Here is an 18,028-nt window from a genome sequence, read left to right as displayed (position 1 = left end):
AAGAAAAATTAATGGAGGTGCCGGTGTTTCAGACGGTTTATCATAATGCCCACTTCCATCTGAAGCCGTTGCCTCACCTATTTTAAGTATGCACGCGAAGATATATGCAAAACAGTGCAAAATATATTATAAGCACTAATTTGAGGACCTTGATTATTTCACAAAAATATTAATTAAATTATAAGCCAACTTTAACACTTATATAACAAAAAATGATTTTATACTGCCTTTAAAAATCATACAGTTAGTTTCAATCCATTTTTGTATGCTGGGCGTGTATTTGCGTTTCATAAATCGTTGTTGTAAATAATTTGATAAAAATTTGAAAAATGTACATTTTTTCGTATTTTCGATCATAGGCATTACGTAAGAAATATAGAACATGGAATAAATTCCTTTCAGCATTAAATTTGTATCTTTATCTTTCGACAAAAGATATCATTCATTATTACATTTGCTACCAATATATCATGACTCGGCTTCTGGTGACGAATTGTAGTTTTTAGAAGTACGTCATACATGAAGTTATTCCTATACATTTTTTAATTAGTAAACTTCAAAATTATGCTTATTTTTAGTAGTTTCAAGCTTGACTAGCTAAAAAATTTATAGCAACAACTTTACTTTCATTACATTGTTGAAATTATACTTTTATCCTTGTTTTTTTTTTTTTTTTGTTTTGTTGTATAAATAGACCGTTTTATTTACTTAGAAAATTAAAGAGAAAAAAATTTAAAATGTGAATTATTGTGATTTTGAGGGAACGTATACTAGAATCGATGTGAGATAACTAATTTTAATTTACGCCATTACTTACAGCATGTTAAAATCTATGAAAAAAATCACAATTTCTAATCTCAAGCAAAATTAAATACGCATTGATCATGAGAAAATGGTTCAGATCTATGTTAATTCAATTTGTTGCATTTTTTATATCATCTAATTAGATCAATGTAGATCTACGTGTGTCAACTTATTAAGTCTATATTAATTTTAAAACTGAATACATCTTGATCTAGGTATAGATCGCAGTGGATCTACGTAGGTCAGATGAATAATAAAATGAATTAATATACCTAAATCCATAGAGTTCTATATCAATGGAGGTAATCTATACATGGGTGCAAGACGACGTTCATAGTAAAACGAATTTAATCTACTTGGATTTAAACTATTTTTTCACGGGCGTGTATTATTCAAAGTAAAAATGAATTGTATCACAATAAATAATAAAATAATTAAATATTGATGTAATAATATATCGATGAAGGTTAAACATGAAACAATTCAATTCCTTCAATGGCATAATTAAAAAATAATTTTTAATGCTTACATAATCCTACGTCTTCGAAATATATATGATAATATCGATAGATCTATATTTTTAGTCGTAAAGTATTTACCACATATCATAAATAATGGTGAAAAAAAAAAAAAAAAATAGGTGAAGCGATAATGTGGGCCTACTTTTTATATTTTCTAAAAACTCCAGGCCGATTAATTATTCAAATAACTCTGTAGAGCGACAAAGTTAGCCAACATATGGAAATCTAAAAGATATAACTAGCCCTTTATTGATAGTTTCATTTTTAATTTGAATTCATCACATTATTTTGTAAATAACATATATATATCCCTGATTAAACAAAACAATTCACTCAATGATGAATGTATATCTATATATAGTCGTAAAATTTAATCGTTTCTAATCGTTTTGAATCGTTTCTTTTGATCAGGGTACTGTAGTTCAGTATGAATTTACTTTTTTTTATTTTATGAAAAAAAAAATTAAGCATACTACTATAGTATACGCCCGAATGGAAATACATATATGCGGAAATATATTCAGGTTATATAAAATAATAAATTTTTTGATAAATGTCAACATACTTACGTATATGCATAAGTATATTTACACATTTATGCATGCATATACACGTACATATATGCGTATATGCACGCATAAATGTACAGGTAATCACTATTTTAAAAAAAAATTTTAGTCAATGATGATCTTTTTTTTTTTCTTGTTGTCAGTTTTTTAGAAATTAGTATAGCAAAAGGTTGGGGAATAAACAAGAAAGGATTATCTCAGTGAAAGGCTTATCGATAAATAAAAAAAAAAAAATTTAGTTTGGCCAAACTTGGAATTGATTCCAGATCATCGATTTGGTCTCACACTCTCACGCGAGTACTCTGCCCTGCAGTTAAATTACCGGGTCTTATGCCAAGCACTATGAAATTTTTCTATGTCAATTGAGTCACGCGATCCATCACACAGCTACGTTTGTAAAAAAGAAAAGTATATTTTTATCCTTGTCTGATGAAAAGCATATGTTAAGGTATTTATTCAAAAATTTTCTACAATTCATAATCAAAATTGGAATATATTTCAACATCCATTTCACTTATATGTTCACATTTATGTTTACATACATGCCGACATATATTTTAACATATTCGTAGACCTATATGTTAGCATATATATTTCCATATATGTCTACTTTTATCTAAATGAATGCCTACATATTTCACTCCATTTATGTGACATTTATTTATAATATATGTTTGATATATTTTTTCATTTATCAAAACACTTGTGTGATTATCTATGCAAGCATTTATCTAGAAATTTATTCGACATATTTTTTTTGCGCACATATATGTCGTATATGATTTTCACATGTATATTTTTCCATGTGGGCACGACTTTAATTGACTATGAACATTGACTTAAAACCAATAAAAGACAATAATTAACTTATTTACTATGCGTCTCGAGAATTTAATGTTGATTAGAGACATATATACATATATCAGATGGTTCCTTCTTTATCCTTCCCAAACCCCTCCTATACTAATTCTCCTTTCTTAATAGGAGAATCTTTTAGACCGCTTCACGTATATATTCTCGAATATGTGTGACCATGAACACGTACTTTCCTGCTTTACAGTAATTTTTAAAAATGTGTAAAAATATACAATATATACATATATATATATATAAATACATCTTAATTACGGTGGCCCAAAAAAACCCGCAATTTTTTTTTCCAAGCCTCATATGAAAATTTATTGGTTTCACGTATTTCAAGAACCGTTTCAACAAATCAGCTCAATCAAAATTTTTTAAGTTGCTTACAAATTTTGAAAATTCTAAAAATTTTTGAAATTCGATTTTTTTATTATTTTTTCTTTGTCTTGGCGAAAATATTTTCTATCTGTAAAATGAAAACCCTGCTGAAAATATTAATTTTCCACCGTCGCTTAAGAATTTTGAATATTAATTCATAATATGCAGCTGATACTTGGAAGTTAATTTTCTATTTTTTTATAACTCAATTATCATCACTCCGCTAAAATATAACTTTTGCATAACCGAAAATTTACTGGACAATCTTATATGAAAAAATTGGGTACGAAATGAATAACCAGAAGAATCTTAAAATTAAAAAAAAAAGTATGTTGTTATAATATTACAGATGTAAACTATTTCTGTTTTGTAAAAGAAAAAATTTAGAAAAAAAGTTCGTAATTCAATAATTTTTTTTAATTTGCAAAATTCGTCAGCGACTCCTTGAAAATTTTTATCGATTTCTTCGGAGAGGGATCTTAAAGCATGTTGAGCCAACAAAACGTCCATAGCAGACCCGGAAAAGAAAAAAAGAACGGTTTTTTTTTTTACCACCCTGATGTATATATGGACGGATTTTTGCAATAACGTCTTAACTAACCTTATAAGTTAAGACGTTATTGCAAAAATCCGTCCATATGTGTTACAATTGGCTTTTCGACATTGATTGGTAATAATTAACTCTCAGCGGTCTCATGAAAATTGTTTACTGTAACTGCCCTACTGAGGTTAGTGTAATTTATTTAGAAATTAGATTCATACGTAGAACATTCCAAAAAATAATGCTATCGGAAATGATAAAAAACTATAAACCTATTATTGTAATTTAGAGAGAATACCAATAGGAACTAATATGGAAATTTGCTACTAAAAGAGATTAAAAAGCCTAATATAAAAGTGATGATTATCAAAAGTTTCGTCACAGATGACTTATAGGAGCATTCTATAATAAATATAAAAATAGTTATTGACTTGCCAATAAATTGTTAACACTAATTAATGGCATAATGATAAGATACCTCTTACTCTATCGAGAGAGAAATCGTGTGCATCTATAGCGATATCACTGTATCAATTGCGGGACATGGCGGGTTCGTAATTTCTTCAGTTATGAGACTTGAAAAAAATAATCTGTTTTTTTGGGCCACCCTTATTTATATATAATATGATCAAACATATCACTACACAAGGCAAACTAATATACTGCCGTGCTTTGGTGAAAGTGCTTACTGCCTTCAACATAAACGACGCGGTATAAATAATAACAAAACTGTTTCTGATTTTTTGAGAACTATCCAACATATTTGTTTGAACTTTTTTCACTCATACAATTTGTTCTCAGATCCATATACTTCTTGATTAGTAGAGACATCTTCTAAGATTAAGTAACCACTTGATTTCTATACTGTTCATATACGTTATCTTATTGCAACTCTCCCATTAACAAGAAAGGAAACTACATGAAATTTGAGCTAGCCCTAACGGACCCAAATTACAGTAAATCCACCATAAATTACGGTAATTGATCATTTACCGTATTTTTGCTATAGATTTGCCGTATCTTATGGTGAATTTACCGTATTTAACCGTGGAATTGACGTGTTTCACAGTGAATGTCTACCGCAAATTACGGTCGTTTTATCGTGTTTTACAGAAGATTCCGCGTTGTTCTGCGATCAATTTTTAATATTTTACGATTGATTTGTCAGTCGTATCACTTTGGAATTATCGTACGGAGGCTTTAATGTACTTTACCATACTTTAGGGTGATTTTACCGTATTTTACGGTGGATTTACCGTCACTGGGTTTTTCCGTCACTTTACATTTAGTGCCTATGGTTTTTACATTGAATTTATCGTATTTCACGGAGGTTTGAACTTTTTTTTTTCCCTGATCTTTTTTCCGCAAACGAATAATTTTATATGAAGTAAAAGGGCTGGATGTTACAATAGATTTACCGTAGCATAGAGTAAATTTATCGTAACTGTTCGACTCCCAATTCGGACTATGCATACGTTTGTGAGTGTTCACACTCACATACGGGACTTTATACGTGAAGCGTTCCACAATTTTCGTATTATGGGGAAGGAAAATTAAGATAGAAAGGGACTGAGTAAAATAAGGAAGGAACCTTTTCAATGAAAAGTCTATAAATAAATTGCGAAAAATACGGATAGTCCGAACTAGGAGTTCAATCCAGACTATGTTGGTTACGCGCCAAGTGCTCTTCCAGTTGAGCTATCCAAACCTATACCATATTTCGTTCAATTTATCTATATCCACTGAGGCACACCATCGTACGGTAGCATTTTTAAATTAATTGAATAATGCTATTAAGCAGGAAAGTATGTGTTCACACATATATCCATATTTTTCTCAATTTATTTATATGCTTTTAATGAAGAAGGTTCCTTTCTGATCCTGCCCTATCCCCTCCTTCCTAATTCTCTTTCCTTATCATACGAATGTGTGGAATGCTTCATGGATATCGCCCCGTATATCTGTGTGAACACATACTTTCCTTCTTAACAGATTTATGTAACTAATTTTGAAATGCTACCGTACAATGGACGGTGTGGTTTAATGGATAATGTAGATAAATTGAACGGAATATGGCATAGGCTCGGATAGCTTTACTGGAAGAGCACACGGCGCGTAACCGACATGGTCTCGGTTCGACTCCCAGTTCAGACTAACTATATTTTTCTTAATTTATTTATGAACTTTTCATTGAGAAGGTTCCTCCCTTATCCTTCCCAATCCTCTCCCATCTCAATTCTCCCCCCTCATAATACGTAAGAATGTGTTGACAGATAGTTTCCTGTTAAATAGCATTATTTAGAATACCTAGGGAAGCGGAAATAGAGAGAAAGGGAAAATACAGTAAACCTACGGTAAAACTACAGCAGTCTACTATGAAATATGGTCAAATTCACCGTATGATGGGTTAATCCACCGCATTTTACGATGAACTCACGGTAAAGTACTGCAAAATTCATTCAAAAATACAGTGAACCTACCGTAAATCTACGGTAAAATACGGTAAATCCACTACGTTTTTACGGTATACCTACCGTAAAATACGGTAGATCGACCGTAATTTATGGTGGCTCCTACTGGTTTTACATTAGGTTTACCGTAAAATATGGTGGATGTACCGTAAATTACAGTAAATTAGATCCGCCAGGGGGGTGAATAGTTATTGCATAATCAATCCTCTACTTTTTTGTAGTAGGCAATACTTTGTTAATTCCAAACAATGGTAAAGATTTAGGAGTTAGATTTTATTTATTTCGGTCTCTAACCTATATTTATTTGGTTTTTTTTTTTTTTTGCTGCTTATTTAATTCAATGGATTAAATTATACATGAGAAAAAAAATAAAACGTGGCGCAATCTATACCATGAGAAAGTTATGGAGTTTTGAAAAGAAACAAATTATTTACGCGGGGATTTAAGTGTAGAGCTAAATTGACGCCTCACTGCATTGTGTCCAATTTTCCGGGTTATCACCCATATAACAATCTTTTCCAATTCTTGAGCAAGTCTGCTCTCAAGATCGATAGGTGCTAGTGTCTTTTTCTACGTATGTCTTGCTGCAGATACTTGTGACCAGATTTAAATTGCAAGCCTAAGTGCAAGCCTTACATAAGAAATTCGTGCTAGATTATAACTCAATTCTGGAGGAAGACTATAGTTGAAAATAGCTGCGCATGGCTTGCTCAAGATCTGCTCAAGACTCAAAACTGATCTTGAGCCTTGAGCAAATCTTGAGCAAGCCATGCGTAAGTACCTACTGTAAGTTAGACTGGTGCAAGAAATGCGTCAGACACTTTTTCATTGCGCCGTGTTCAAGATATCTTTAATATTCTTGTGTACGATACCGTGAGCAAGACATACACAAATCTTGGCATAGGTTTCTTGATACACGATCTTGCGAAAGACACACACATAAAAAAAGACACTAGCAGCTAGGGGTTTCGTTCAAGATACTTACTCCAGAATCTTGCTCAAACACGTGTTACTAGGGCAATGGTCATATATTTAAAAATCGAGATTTCGCTACACTTTTTTTTTTTTTTAATCAACTTCTGAATTACATAGTGTTTAAAGAAAAGTTTCACTTTCAATGCCATAGCAAAATTTTATTCGAGCCTAAATTAGTCGAGCTTCACTTACAGACTATTACCCAAATAATTTTCGCCGAATAGCTATATAGAAATTCTCTAGAGTCATATTGAATATAATAATAATTCGAGTTAACAGTTTTGAAAACGAACAATGAAATATCAAGTACTATATATTTTTCTTGATTTTTAACCTTTTACTAACAGTTTTCTTCCATGTACATTTAATTACAAAATCTTAACATTTGCCCGAACTAGATTTCGAACTCTGAGCCATCCGGCATGTTAAGACTTACGCACACTTCAGCACTGCCGTGGATGGAACGAAAATTAACATAATGGATAGTCTTGATAAAAAAAATCTTATCAAGTATTTAGAACATAAGCTTAGTATTAACAATATTAATTTATGTAAATTATTTGTATATTGATTGTGACATTAACTAAGCTTGACTTTGATATATGTCTCTAAATATAAGCTGGAGAATTGATATAATTGATAATTAATAATTAATAATTAAAACAGTTAATACAAAAATGAATAATGTATAAATAAAAGAATAATGCTAATAGCATCTATAATAATGACAATGATAAGTATATTTACCAATATTTATATGATAACTGTATGACTGATTTCAATTACTTATAATTGTGCTGTAGTGTAAAAACGAAAATACAACTTTAACTGACGAATTGATAAAGTATGAGTGCTGCCCAGAAAACTGGAGTGCTTGTGTAGTTTGTATTATCATTTCGAAAATAAAAATTATAATAAGAATCTTAATTACAATTGTACAAGATAATAAAGAAAGAAAAATGTATGACTTGAAAATATAAGTGTCCATCACCGACCGCTCTGTTTCGAAATAAACTTATACATAAGATATTTCTTATTTAAAATGTAATTGAATGATTTCGATCCATAAGAATCGAAATAAAAACATAGAGAAAAGTAAAAGAGCAAAAGTATAAATAACAATGCATATAGAGAATAAAAGGCGAAAATTTTCAAACAGAGACGGTTACAGTGCTCTTAATATTAGTCGATCATAAGTATAGAAATGTAGAACTGCGTAATATTTTTTAGGGATAGATAGTAAAATTGTTGTTTTGTTGATTGTTTTTAATAGATTTTATTAAACTGTTCCACGTCTTGTATGGTTAGATCAACAAACCATAGGCGTGATCTAGAAAATTCATGTAAAATTTCCATCTAGCTTATTAGGTGCTTAAATGATTAATATAAGTAGAAGTATTCATCATTTATGCTCCATGAAAATTGAAGAGATAGTGTTTATTATTATTTATACTTATATATATATATATATATATATATATATATATATATATATATATATATATTTATCGAAACAAATCATTATTTAACGAATGAAAAAAATAATTAAACATTTTCTTCAGTATTAATTGTGTAATAAGCGATTTACAGAAAAAAAAGTAGATAAATATTTAAAATTTGAACGATTCAGAACAATCTGTTCTTATTATTTTGAAATAAAAACTTCCAGATTTTTTGACTGTAGTAGAATTCCCAAAGGTGGCTTAAAATCTCTCTAACTATTTTTTCTCAATAAAAAACGAATAACTGGTAAATTTCTGTTTATTGTACGTCATTAAATTAAATATAAATAAAATCAATTTTAAAAGTTGCTAATGATTGATAACCTTTTTACAAGTGTTTAATTATTTTAATATTGGATTGAAGGCAGAGCTGTTTCTTAACTATGTTTACTTTTTGAATTTGATGATAATATATGAGTAAATGGAGTAATATATGAGTATTGTGGAAAAAGTTCAAGTAATCAGATAGCAAAGTAACAGAAAAATCTAAGATCGAAAGAATTCTGAATCGTCCTCACCGAAGCGCAATATTTTTTATCTTAAAACTTGAGTAAATTGTAAAATTAAGTAAACAAACGATTAATTAATTAAGATCCGGTTTTTCAATCTACGATTTAATTAAATTTGATATTAATTTATCGTTGTAAATTTAAAATTGAGTAAGTAAACAGGAAAATCGAAATAATTTTTTTTAAAAAAAAGTAAAAAAACAAAAAAATTTCTAAATATATTTACAATTTTGTACACATCGTTTTCAAAAATAAAATGTACGAATGATTTAGAAAGAAATAAATTGAAAATTTCAGAACTTTTAGTAGAGTGCTGGATGTGACATTCCACAACTGTATACATCATACAGAACTAAACATGTTTCTTGATTATAACACTAACATAATTTTAACTTTTTGATAATCTTTTACTATTTCATTAGCGATTATCTGTTTTGTTTAATATTTCAATGAATCATTCGAAAAAAATTAAGTTCTATGCAGTAAATAAAAATATATTACTCTAACTGAGTGTTAAAAACTAATGTTTCTAAACAAAACACAATATGCGGTGAACTATATAAAACAAATTAAAAATAAGGTAAAAGATCCAGTATGCGATCATTTTTTGAGTTATGTGAGATACGCTTAAAAAATTAGTAAATATAATACAATGTTTTTTTTTCATACGTCTTATGAAAGTTTTAAATATCAAATACACAGGTCCAAATGAAATATAGTGTAAATATTTAATTATTGTTAATGGTCAAATTCCATAAATTTAATGGACCATTAGTCGATCACAAAAAAAAAAAAAACGTTTGATACCTAATACTTGATCAGAACATCCCAAGTATTTTATGAGTATTTAAATTCAAAATTCCTAAAGTTTCCACTTCCACTTGAATGTAAATTTATGGCTTTTTAAATAGTATTCTCTATTTACAGTAAATTAATAAGATGGTCAATAATATATTATTTGATATCGAATGGATATGTAGAAAGATTTATGTAAAATTTATATTTTACCCCACATGATGTAAACATTAAAAATTTATGTTTTAAAAGTAATTAATTAAAAAGTTTAATTTTCAGATATTTTACGATTGCTTTTTCAAATTGTTATGATTTATAGAAATACGTGTGATAGAAAATTCAATGACATTTATGTACATTGACAAAATTTATTTGTATCAGAATATTTATGTTTTCGATAATTGTGGACTATCTTATTTTTTGGATGGATTCCTTGGTAGCTATAACTATTTTTCTAAGTTGCGAAGTATTATAAATTAAAAATCGTTGCATTATCGTTATTAGAGAGTATATAAAATAAAAATATATGTAAATGTAAAAAAATATGTGTTAATAACTCGAGTAGGAAAATGCATAATGCTATGTTTATTAAAATAATAATACTTAGAGTGTTATGCGTTTCAGAGTGGTCGATCAAGTAAATAAATAAGTTATTACGTAATAGCATACTCAGATTAAAAATTGATCAATGTACCATATCCACGATGAAAAAAAATATACGGCATATATAAAATATTAATGAATTGTATAATCACAGATGTTCTCCAAGCAACATTCAGTTAAACAAAGTGGTATGTATGACAAGTACATATGCTAATAAACCATGAAGCAATTTTTGTTAAATGTATAAATAAAAGTTTGAACGGAAAATAATAAATACCATATATTATAGAAATAAATTAATACATAAACTGTTAAAAACAACAACAAAAAAAAAAAACGGAAGAAAAAAAATACCGAAAAATAATCAATAATAACATCAATCTCTTATTTATCTCACCTATAATATATGCAATATCATTATAATATGCTGCCATACATAAGAATACATGTCTATTATATGAAATATATGATTGAAATATAAAGAATAAATGTGTTATTGGTAAACGTTCATTTATCTTTCATCATTTAATAATTTTTTAATTTTATGGTGTTACTTATATTTTTCATTATGTTCTAAGTTAATTTTTTTAGGTGGTTAAATGGTTTTAAGCCGGGTGAGAATCATGGAATAATTTTGGGAACTTTAGTAGCTAGAATACTTTTGTTATGCATGAGCTTGAATTCCACTGAGATAGTACAATTTTTCGCTAGAATAATATTGTGCCGAGAGAAAATTCGAATGTCTTCTTCAACTCTATGTATCTCTCTTCTTGAAGCCGACCAAACTTTCAATACGCAAATCTAAGCCCCCCTGAGCAAGCATATTCACTAGAATTATTTAAAAAAAAAAATGAAAAGAAGAATATATTTTAATTTCGTTATTATTTTCCCTTTGAAATCGATTCATTCCGATTAAACTCAATCGGATCCCAATCGAATTCAATCGAAATCCTTAATAAGGGATCACGCAAATTTGCATGAATCATACGTGACAATTAATTCTTCATGTATGAATGAATATAAACATGATACAAAAAAGTTTCTCATCCTTATTTACGTGAATTTTTTTTCTTTACAATTTTGGGATAAAAATTTTTAAAAAATTATTTTTTGTTTATAAAATATTTTCGAAAAACCTGTTTTTGGAGGTCTTTTTATTTTTTTTTCTTATCAACCCCTGGGGTGATGACTTTTTCATTACGGGGGGGGGGGTCATGGGTGACATCCAAGACCTTTAATCCAATTTGCACAAACTTACGAGAATGCCTCCTACTTCCTTAGTAGCTATCTTAGTCAAGATCTTGAAATCACAATATATTTAGATATAATATTTCGCTGTATTCTCGTTGACTTGCTCAAGATTTGCTCCAGAAATGATCAATATTGCCACTAGGGTTCAGAGTTTCAACTGGACTAACTATATACGAAATTGAAGTTTTGGGTTAAAGGTACTTTGGTCAATATAATTATGGGTAATAGAATTCCCGTGTAAAGGGTAAAAGAATCCTGTTTTATTATAGATTTGAATAATCGTGTTTTTTTTAGCGATGATTATACCGGAAAATACTAGCATTAATAGTTTTTATTAAATTTTTACTTATTTAAAGTATCTTGGTGGTAATTTCCTCTGTATAAATTCCCATTTGATATTTTTTTGTATTACATTAATTTAAATCGAAATAAATATACATTTAAATAAATTTATAAAGGATTCTTAAAATCCAATGAATAGTTAAAATAGATTAAAAAATAAAATAACACTTCGATTTTTAAAGATAGTGAATAATGCTGTAACCATCGTATGATAAAATTGCAAATGCTGTTATCGAGATCTATATTCATAGTTTATATTAGTATCGACAATGCTGCCAACCAGGTAGGACTTTGCACAAATGGGCAGACTAACAACTCTCTCTGCATTAAGTTCTCTATGCAAGAAAATTTCTAAATTATCGACTCTAAAAATACGATAAAACAGTCGGTGGAAAAGTTTCGTCAGAGAGCAAATAGATGGCGAGTAACAAACGAAAAATTGAGTAAAATGAAATAGCTCGACGTGAGAAAACGAACGATCGGAGGGGAGGAAAAAAAAAGCAAGTATATGTGCGATGTAAATTTAAAACCCGCTGTCATAGCGGAATATAGGCCTGTAGATCTACAGAATTAATTATTACATAGACTAATGGCCCGTACTACAGTCTCGAATTTATAATCAACTTTAATAATTGTAAAAAATGCTCTCAGAAATTAAGTTGAACATCGAATCATCAATATCTAATTAACTATTAATTTTTTTTAATTAATACTTGCTCAATTGTATAAGAGTATGGGCCTGTAGATCTACAGTATAAATTTTTCTGTAGAGTAATAGCTTTGCTTACAGGAATCAAATCTCTTTATAGGTATAATAATTATCAAGTATTTAGGCAGGCAATAGGTTTTCATGCTATTCTATTTTTTCTTTCGTCAAAACTTGCTCCAGTGTAGATGTATATGGCTATACTATGTATACTTTCGCCCGGACCTGTAAAATTATAGAATGAACTAAATACAATTTTCTTTCTTTTGTCCTGTTCGACTTCTCGTTTGTCAACAAAAATTTGATTCAATTCCGAAAGTTTTCCTTGATTTTCAAAGTAAAGCTGCCGTACACTACACGATTACATCCATTGTAGCTCATTGCATATTTTTCTTTATCGCTTATCGCTTATTGTAGGCTTTTGAAAAGCACTTATACATAGCTTACGTCCGTTCTTTGCGATACGCTCTCAGAACAGACACGTGTCACAGTAGGGTGTCCGTTATTTCCCAAATCGATTTTTATTTACCGATCGCCCCCTGAATCTTTAGTTTATGACCTAAAAAAAAATATCCAACACAATGAGGCTCTTAATTTTCACATTAAACCGTGCCCAAATCATTTTATATTTCCCATTTAAATAACATGGGATTTTTAGACTTTTGACTCTTAATTTTTTTTCTCAGAAACAAATGAGAGTAAAAATTTAATCAAAGCATATTATGATAGGAAATTGAACGTTCTACAAAAAAGTTCTCTTATGAATTTTCGATAAAATAACTCCTTCAAAAGTTATTTAACGTTAAACTTGTGTTTGTTATCAATCCTATAATATTTTTAATTCTATTCTCATTTTTACCGTTTTTGGCTATAAAATCGTTAAAATAAAAGATAGTTGTTATTATCACTAGAGTACCGATGATCATTTATGTAGATTTCATGGCCTAAACAGAAAATCAAGGGAAAAAAAACATTGTTTTATGAGAAATAATAGAAATAACATACCTTTCCTCATACAGACGAACTTTAAAATGAATTAATGGAAAGTGATGAAATAAAAATGTAATAACTTCTTTGTCTATAATATTATAAGCAGATTTATTATCAACTTTGCTTTCTCTATAATTTTTTGTTAAGAAAGCTATGGTCGCATTAGGATATTTTGTTTTGTACTCATTTACAACTTAAATCAAATATTGTTTTTGGTCTTCTCGTGTTGTTAAAATGTTGATATACTCTTAAGTTGATTTAATTGCTCTTTCGGTGAGATCATTAATGACTTGTAAATTGTTAACAATTCGCAAGTAAATTTGGAATCCATAAAATGATTTGGGATCATAAACTAAAGATTCAGGGGGCGATCGGTAAATAAAAATCGATTTGGGAAATAACGGACACCCTAGTGTCACAGTGGTACGTAGCTATTTGGAGTAAAGGATATTTTCCGAAGTTACATTCGATTTTGTGATTTTTGCAGCATCATTTTGGATATTGTTCAGTGAAATGTAGTTATCTAAATGTTTCTATTTTTTCTTCGATGTCAAGTTACCAGGTATGTGTTTTTGTAATGATACATTTATGAGTACACCACCCCTTACGGAACCTAAGTCGTGGAGTTTGGAGTACTTAACCTGTATTAATTTTTTGTATAGTTACCTGATTACAAATGATTACGCTAAGTTACGTTCTGAGCATTACACAATATATTAACATTAGGGCGCTTCGTTTGAAACGAACATATTTTTTTTTGTTATCGGACCCTGGTGGAAATTTTTTTAAATTTTCTCTGAAAAACTCAGTTCTAAAGTTGTAACGACTTTTTCAGAGTTTTGATGAGAAAAGTCTGATAAATTTCCACCAGGGAACACAAGAAAATTTTGTCGTTCATGTTGAGAGAGAAATACCTAAAAATTTCAGCCTTTAATTTTAATTTTAAGTACTTCCTTTAGAGCATCAAAGTTTTCCCATTTAAAAAGCATGCAAATCCAATAACTTTTTTTTTAAATTACTATAACTTAGGCCGATTTTAAGCTATCCTTTTGAGACCATTTTTTATTTGTAGAGTAATTGTTGCTTTCTAAGAATGTATCGAACGGTTTTGGTTTAACTTGATCCATGTCGATTGTATCAGCTCCGAAAGTCAATTTTTCACTTTTTCTTTTATTTTCGTTAATAGTGAAGAAACGGATCATCTTACGGAAAATATGCAAAGGACTAATCTTTCAGGGAATTAAGTCCTCTACAATATTGCTCATTACATTTATATTGCTAAAGTGCACTGTTCATGAGATATATGCATTTTAACATTTTACAGTAAAAAATATTAATACTATAGGAAGCTTGCAATTTTATTTTACTGTGAAATGTTAAAATGCATATATCTCATGAACAGTGCACTTTAGCAATATAAGTGTAATAAGCAATATTGTAGGGGATAAAATTCCCAAAAAGATTGGTCCACATATTTTTCGTAAGATGAGTCGTTTCTTCACTATTAACAAAAATAAATGAAAAAAGTGAAAAATTGACTTTCGGAGCTGATACAATCGACATGGATCAAGTTAGACCAAAACCGTTCGTTACATTTTTAGAAAGCAACAATTACTCTACAAATAAAAACTGGTCTCAAAAGGATAGCTTAAAATCGGCCTAAGTTATAGTAATTTTTAAAAAAGTTTATTCGATTTGCATGTTTTTTAAATGGGAAAACTTTGATGCTCTAGAGGAAGAACTTAAAATGAAAATGAAAAGCTGAAATTTTGAGGGAATTTTTCTCTCAACATAAACAACAAAATTTTCTTATGTCTGCTAAAAAAAAATTGTTCATTTCAAACGAAGCACCCTAATTAACATCCTTTCCTATGTTGTCTTTTATAATTTATTTTTTTGGAGTAATTTTAATATAGACTCTGTTAAACTTGTTAGTTTTGCAAATTATGAAATGATTATCTTATTCGTCATGTTTGAGTAGCTCGTTGTGCCCCGAATCCTGTTCTCTCTCTTATTGTTAATCGTTAATAGCTATCGTGTTGTTTAGAAAATTATTTAAACACAATTATTATTTCCTTTAGTATCTTATAACCTCTTGAAACAAAGCAAAATATTCCTTTTATTTGTTATTGATCTTTCTTTCAGAGCGTTCATTCAAGTTTCTGATGGTTATTATCGCAACTTATATTCGACTCACAGTAACTATGCAAATGCCAAAATAGTTCAGTTTGTTGTTATTTTTTTTAATGTTGTAAAGATTTTCCATGATTCTCGATTTATTTTTAATTATCTTACCGTCGAATAAAATGAACAAATATCACGAGGACACTGTCAGAAACAACTAATAAACTTATTTCTGTTGTATGACATAGTTGTTACAAAAAAGTCTTCAAAAAAAATTTTTATCGCGATTTTCTATTCAATAATTTTGAAGTTCCATTGAGACATCTCTGCGAGAATTTCATAAATTTATTTCATAATTATTTAAGTAGCTTCACATTCCCGGTTGAAGAATGCGATTGTTTTCAATAGGGTATGATCTCGAATTTCCGATCGAACCCTATGGGAATGTATCGTCAATTAAAAGAAAATTATTTTTTCATTGTAAACAATTAAATCCCATATAATATTTTTATCGGAATGAGCCGGCTCCAACTTAAATTAAGATATTATTTTCTGATTAGGACGTTTTGTCGGGACCGGAATCGGGACTGATTCATTCCCATTTTAATTTACGAATTTGATTCAAACGGAAAATAATATTTTTATGTTTATGCACTCTTTCCGATTGAAACCAGGGATACTTCAATCATGACCGGCTTGAATATTTATAATTAATTGTTTGTTTTTATTTGAAGAATCAACATATACGTGAAAACGAGTGAAGATACAATTATCGTAGCCATGTTGCTTTTACAAATTGTTAGCCATTTTCTGAACGGTGGCGTCATCAACTGCATTTAAAAAAAGGCGGAAGATACAAATAACATTTTTTCATTTGTACCTGATACTAAAATTTTTGAAGCAAAGTTGATTTTTTTAAGCCTTTTTATTTTTAATCTATACGAATGTTCACTCCATCCTTTTTTATGTTTATTTAGTTTATAATTTTATTTTATCGAAATGAATGACAACTTTGTTCGGCTAGCAAGTATGGGAGGTTATAAATTTCGGTAGTCACTCACATTTTTTTTTGGTATAATTACTTTTTTCATTATTTTTACGTCATATTGTATGGTATTGCCACAATAATTATTAGGTTTTTCAATATGTAGTCGCCTTGCAGTAAAGAATATTAATAAAAATATTTGTGTGACTGTATACGCATACATTTGTATATATAAGATCGATGTTTTTATCGATACCTAAAAGTTCTTCAGTTGGCTGCATTTATTTTCGATTTCTTTGTTGGATATTTAACATTAAAATATCATTGTCTATGTATGGAAACTTTAATATATATATTGTTATAACCTGACCATATAATCATATTACAAAAAACCAAACAACGCTTTATCTTGTAATAATGGTTAATATTAAATTGAAATTAAACGCTGAATTCCATTCTGACAAAGACTATTTTCAGGCTTTGAAGGAATTGGAATTCAAAACAGGAGAAAAATTTTTTAACAGAAGTAAAACATCCTTGCTATCTCGCGGGATAAAAAATTCCAATAAAGATCTAACAATTGCCGAAATTATCAATCGGTGTACTCTTGCGGGTACATCACAAGATTGTGACCCGAAGAATAAAAAGAAAAAGAAAAAAAATACGTAAGTTACGATTAATTTGAGTGTTTATGTCACTAGTTTTTTCTTTTCTCCTAATCACAATAATTTTTAAAACGTTTATTATTTATAGTATCAAAAAAACCGAATGCCCAGCTGAAATCAGAGCCTCATACAACAGTACTACCAAATCATTGCTAATTAGAACACTGAACTTGGATCATAATCATCCACCACATGTAAGATAGTGTAAAATATTTTTTTTATTTTCATCGTGTATGTTTATAATGTGTAGTAATTTGATACTTTTTATCTAGATCACCCTCACCTCAAAAAAATCCGTTTTAACTAAAAGCAAACCTCGCTCATCCCAAGAAACACCACCAGCAAAAAAAAATGGACTAGCTCGTCTGAAGAGCAGTCCGAATCTCAAATTGATGGTAATCCTTCATCTGGAGATCCACCTGAGCCCGCGACCGTT

General features: G+C 29.2%; 1 protein-coding gene across 2 annotated transcripts in view; it reads left to right on the top strand.

Annotated features, from left to right (window-relative positions):
* LOC130670868 (rho GTPase-activating protein 100F) overlaps window positions 1-11,032 on the top strand; it is a 48,478-nt gene extending 37,446 nt beyond the window's left edge. For both annotated transcript variants that reach the window (XR_008990440.1, XM_057474471.1), the window contains exon 17: window positions 7,519-11,032. Coding sequence is in view for 1 of the 2 variants with exons in the window: in XM_057474471.1 (XP_057330454.1) it covers window positions 7,519-7,532 (14 nt within the window). In the remaining variant the exon portion in view is untranslated. The remainder of the gene's footprint in view (window positions 1-7,518) is intronic.
* Window positions 11,033-18,028: the final 6,996 nt, after the last annotated feature.

This window comes from Microplitis mediator, chromosome 7 (assembly GCF_029852145.1).
Source record: "Microplitis mediator isolate UGA2020A chromosome 7, iyMicMedi2.1, whole genome shotgun sequence".
Taxonomy (NCBI): Eukaryota; Metazoa; Arthropoda; class Insecta; order Hymenoptera; family Braconidae; genus Microplitis; species Microplitis mediator.
This window is presented reverse-complemented; position numbering and strand designations above follow the sequence as displayed.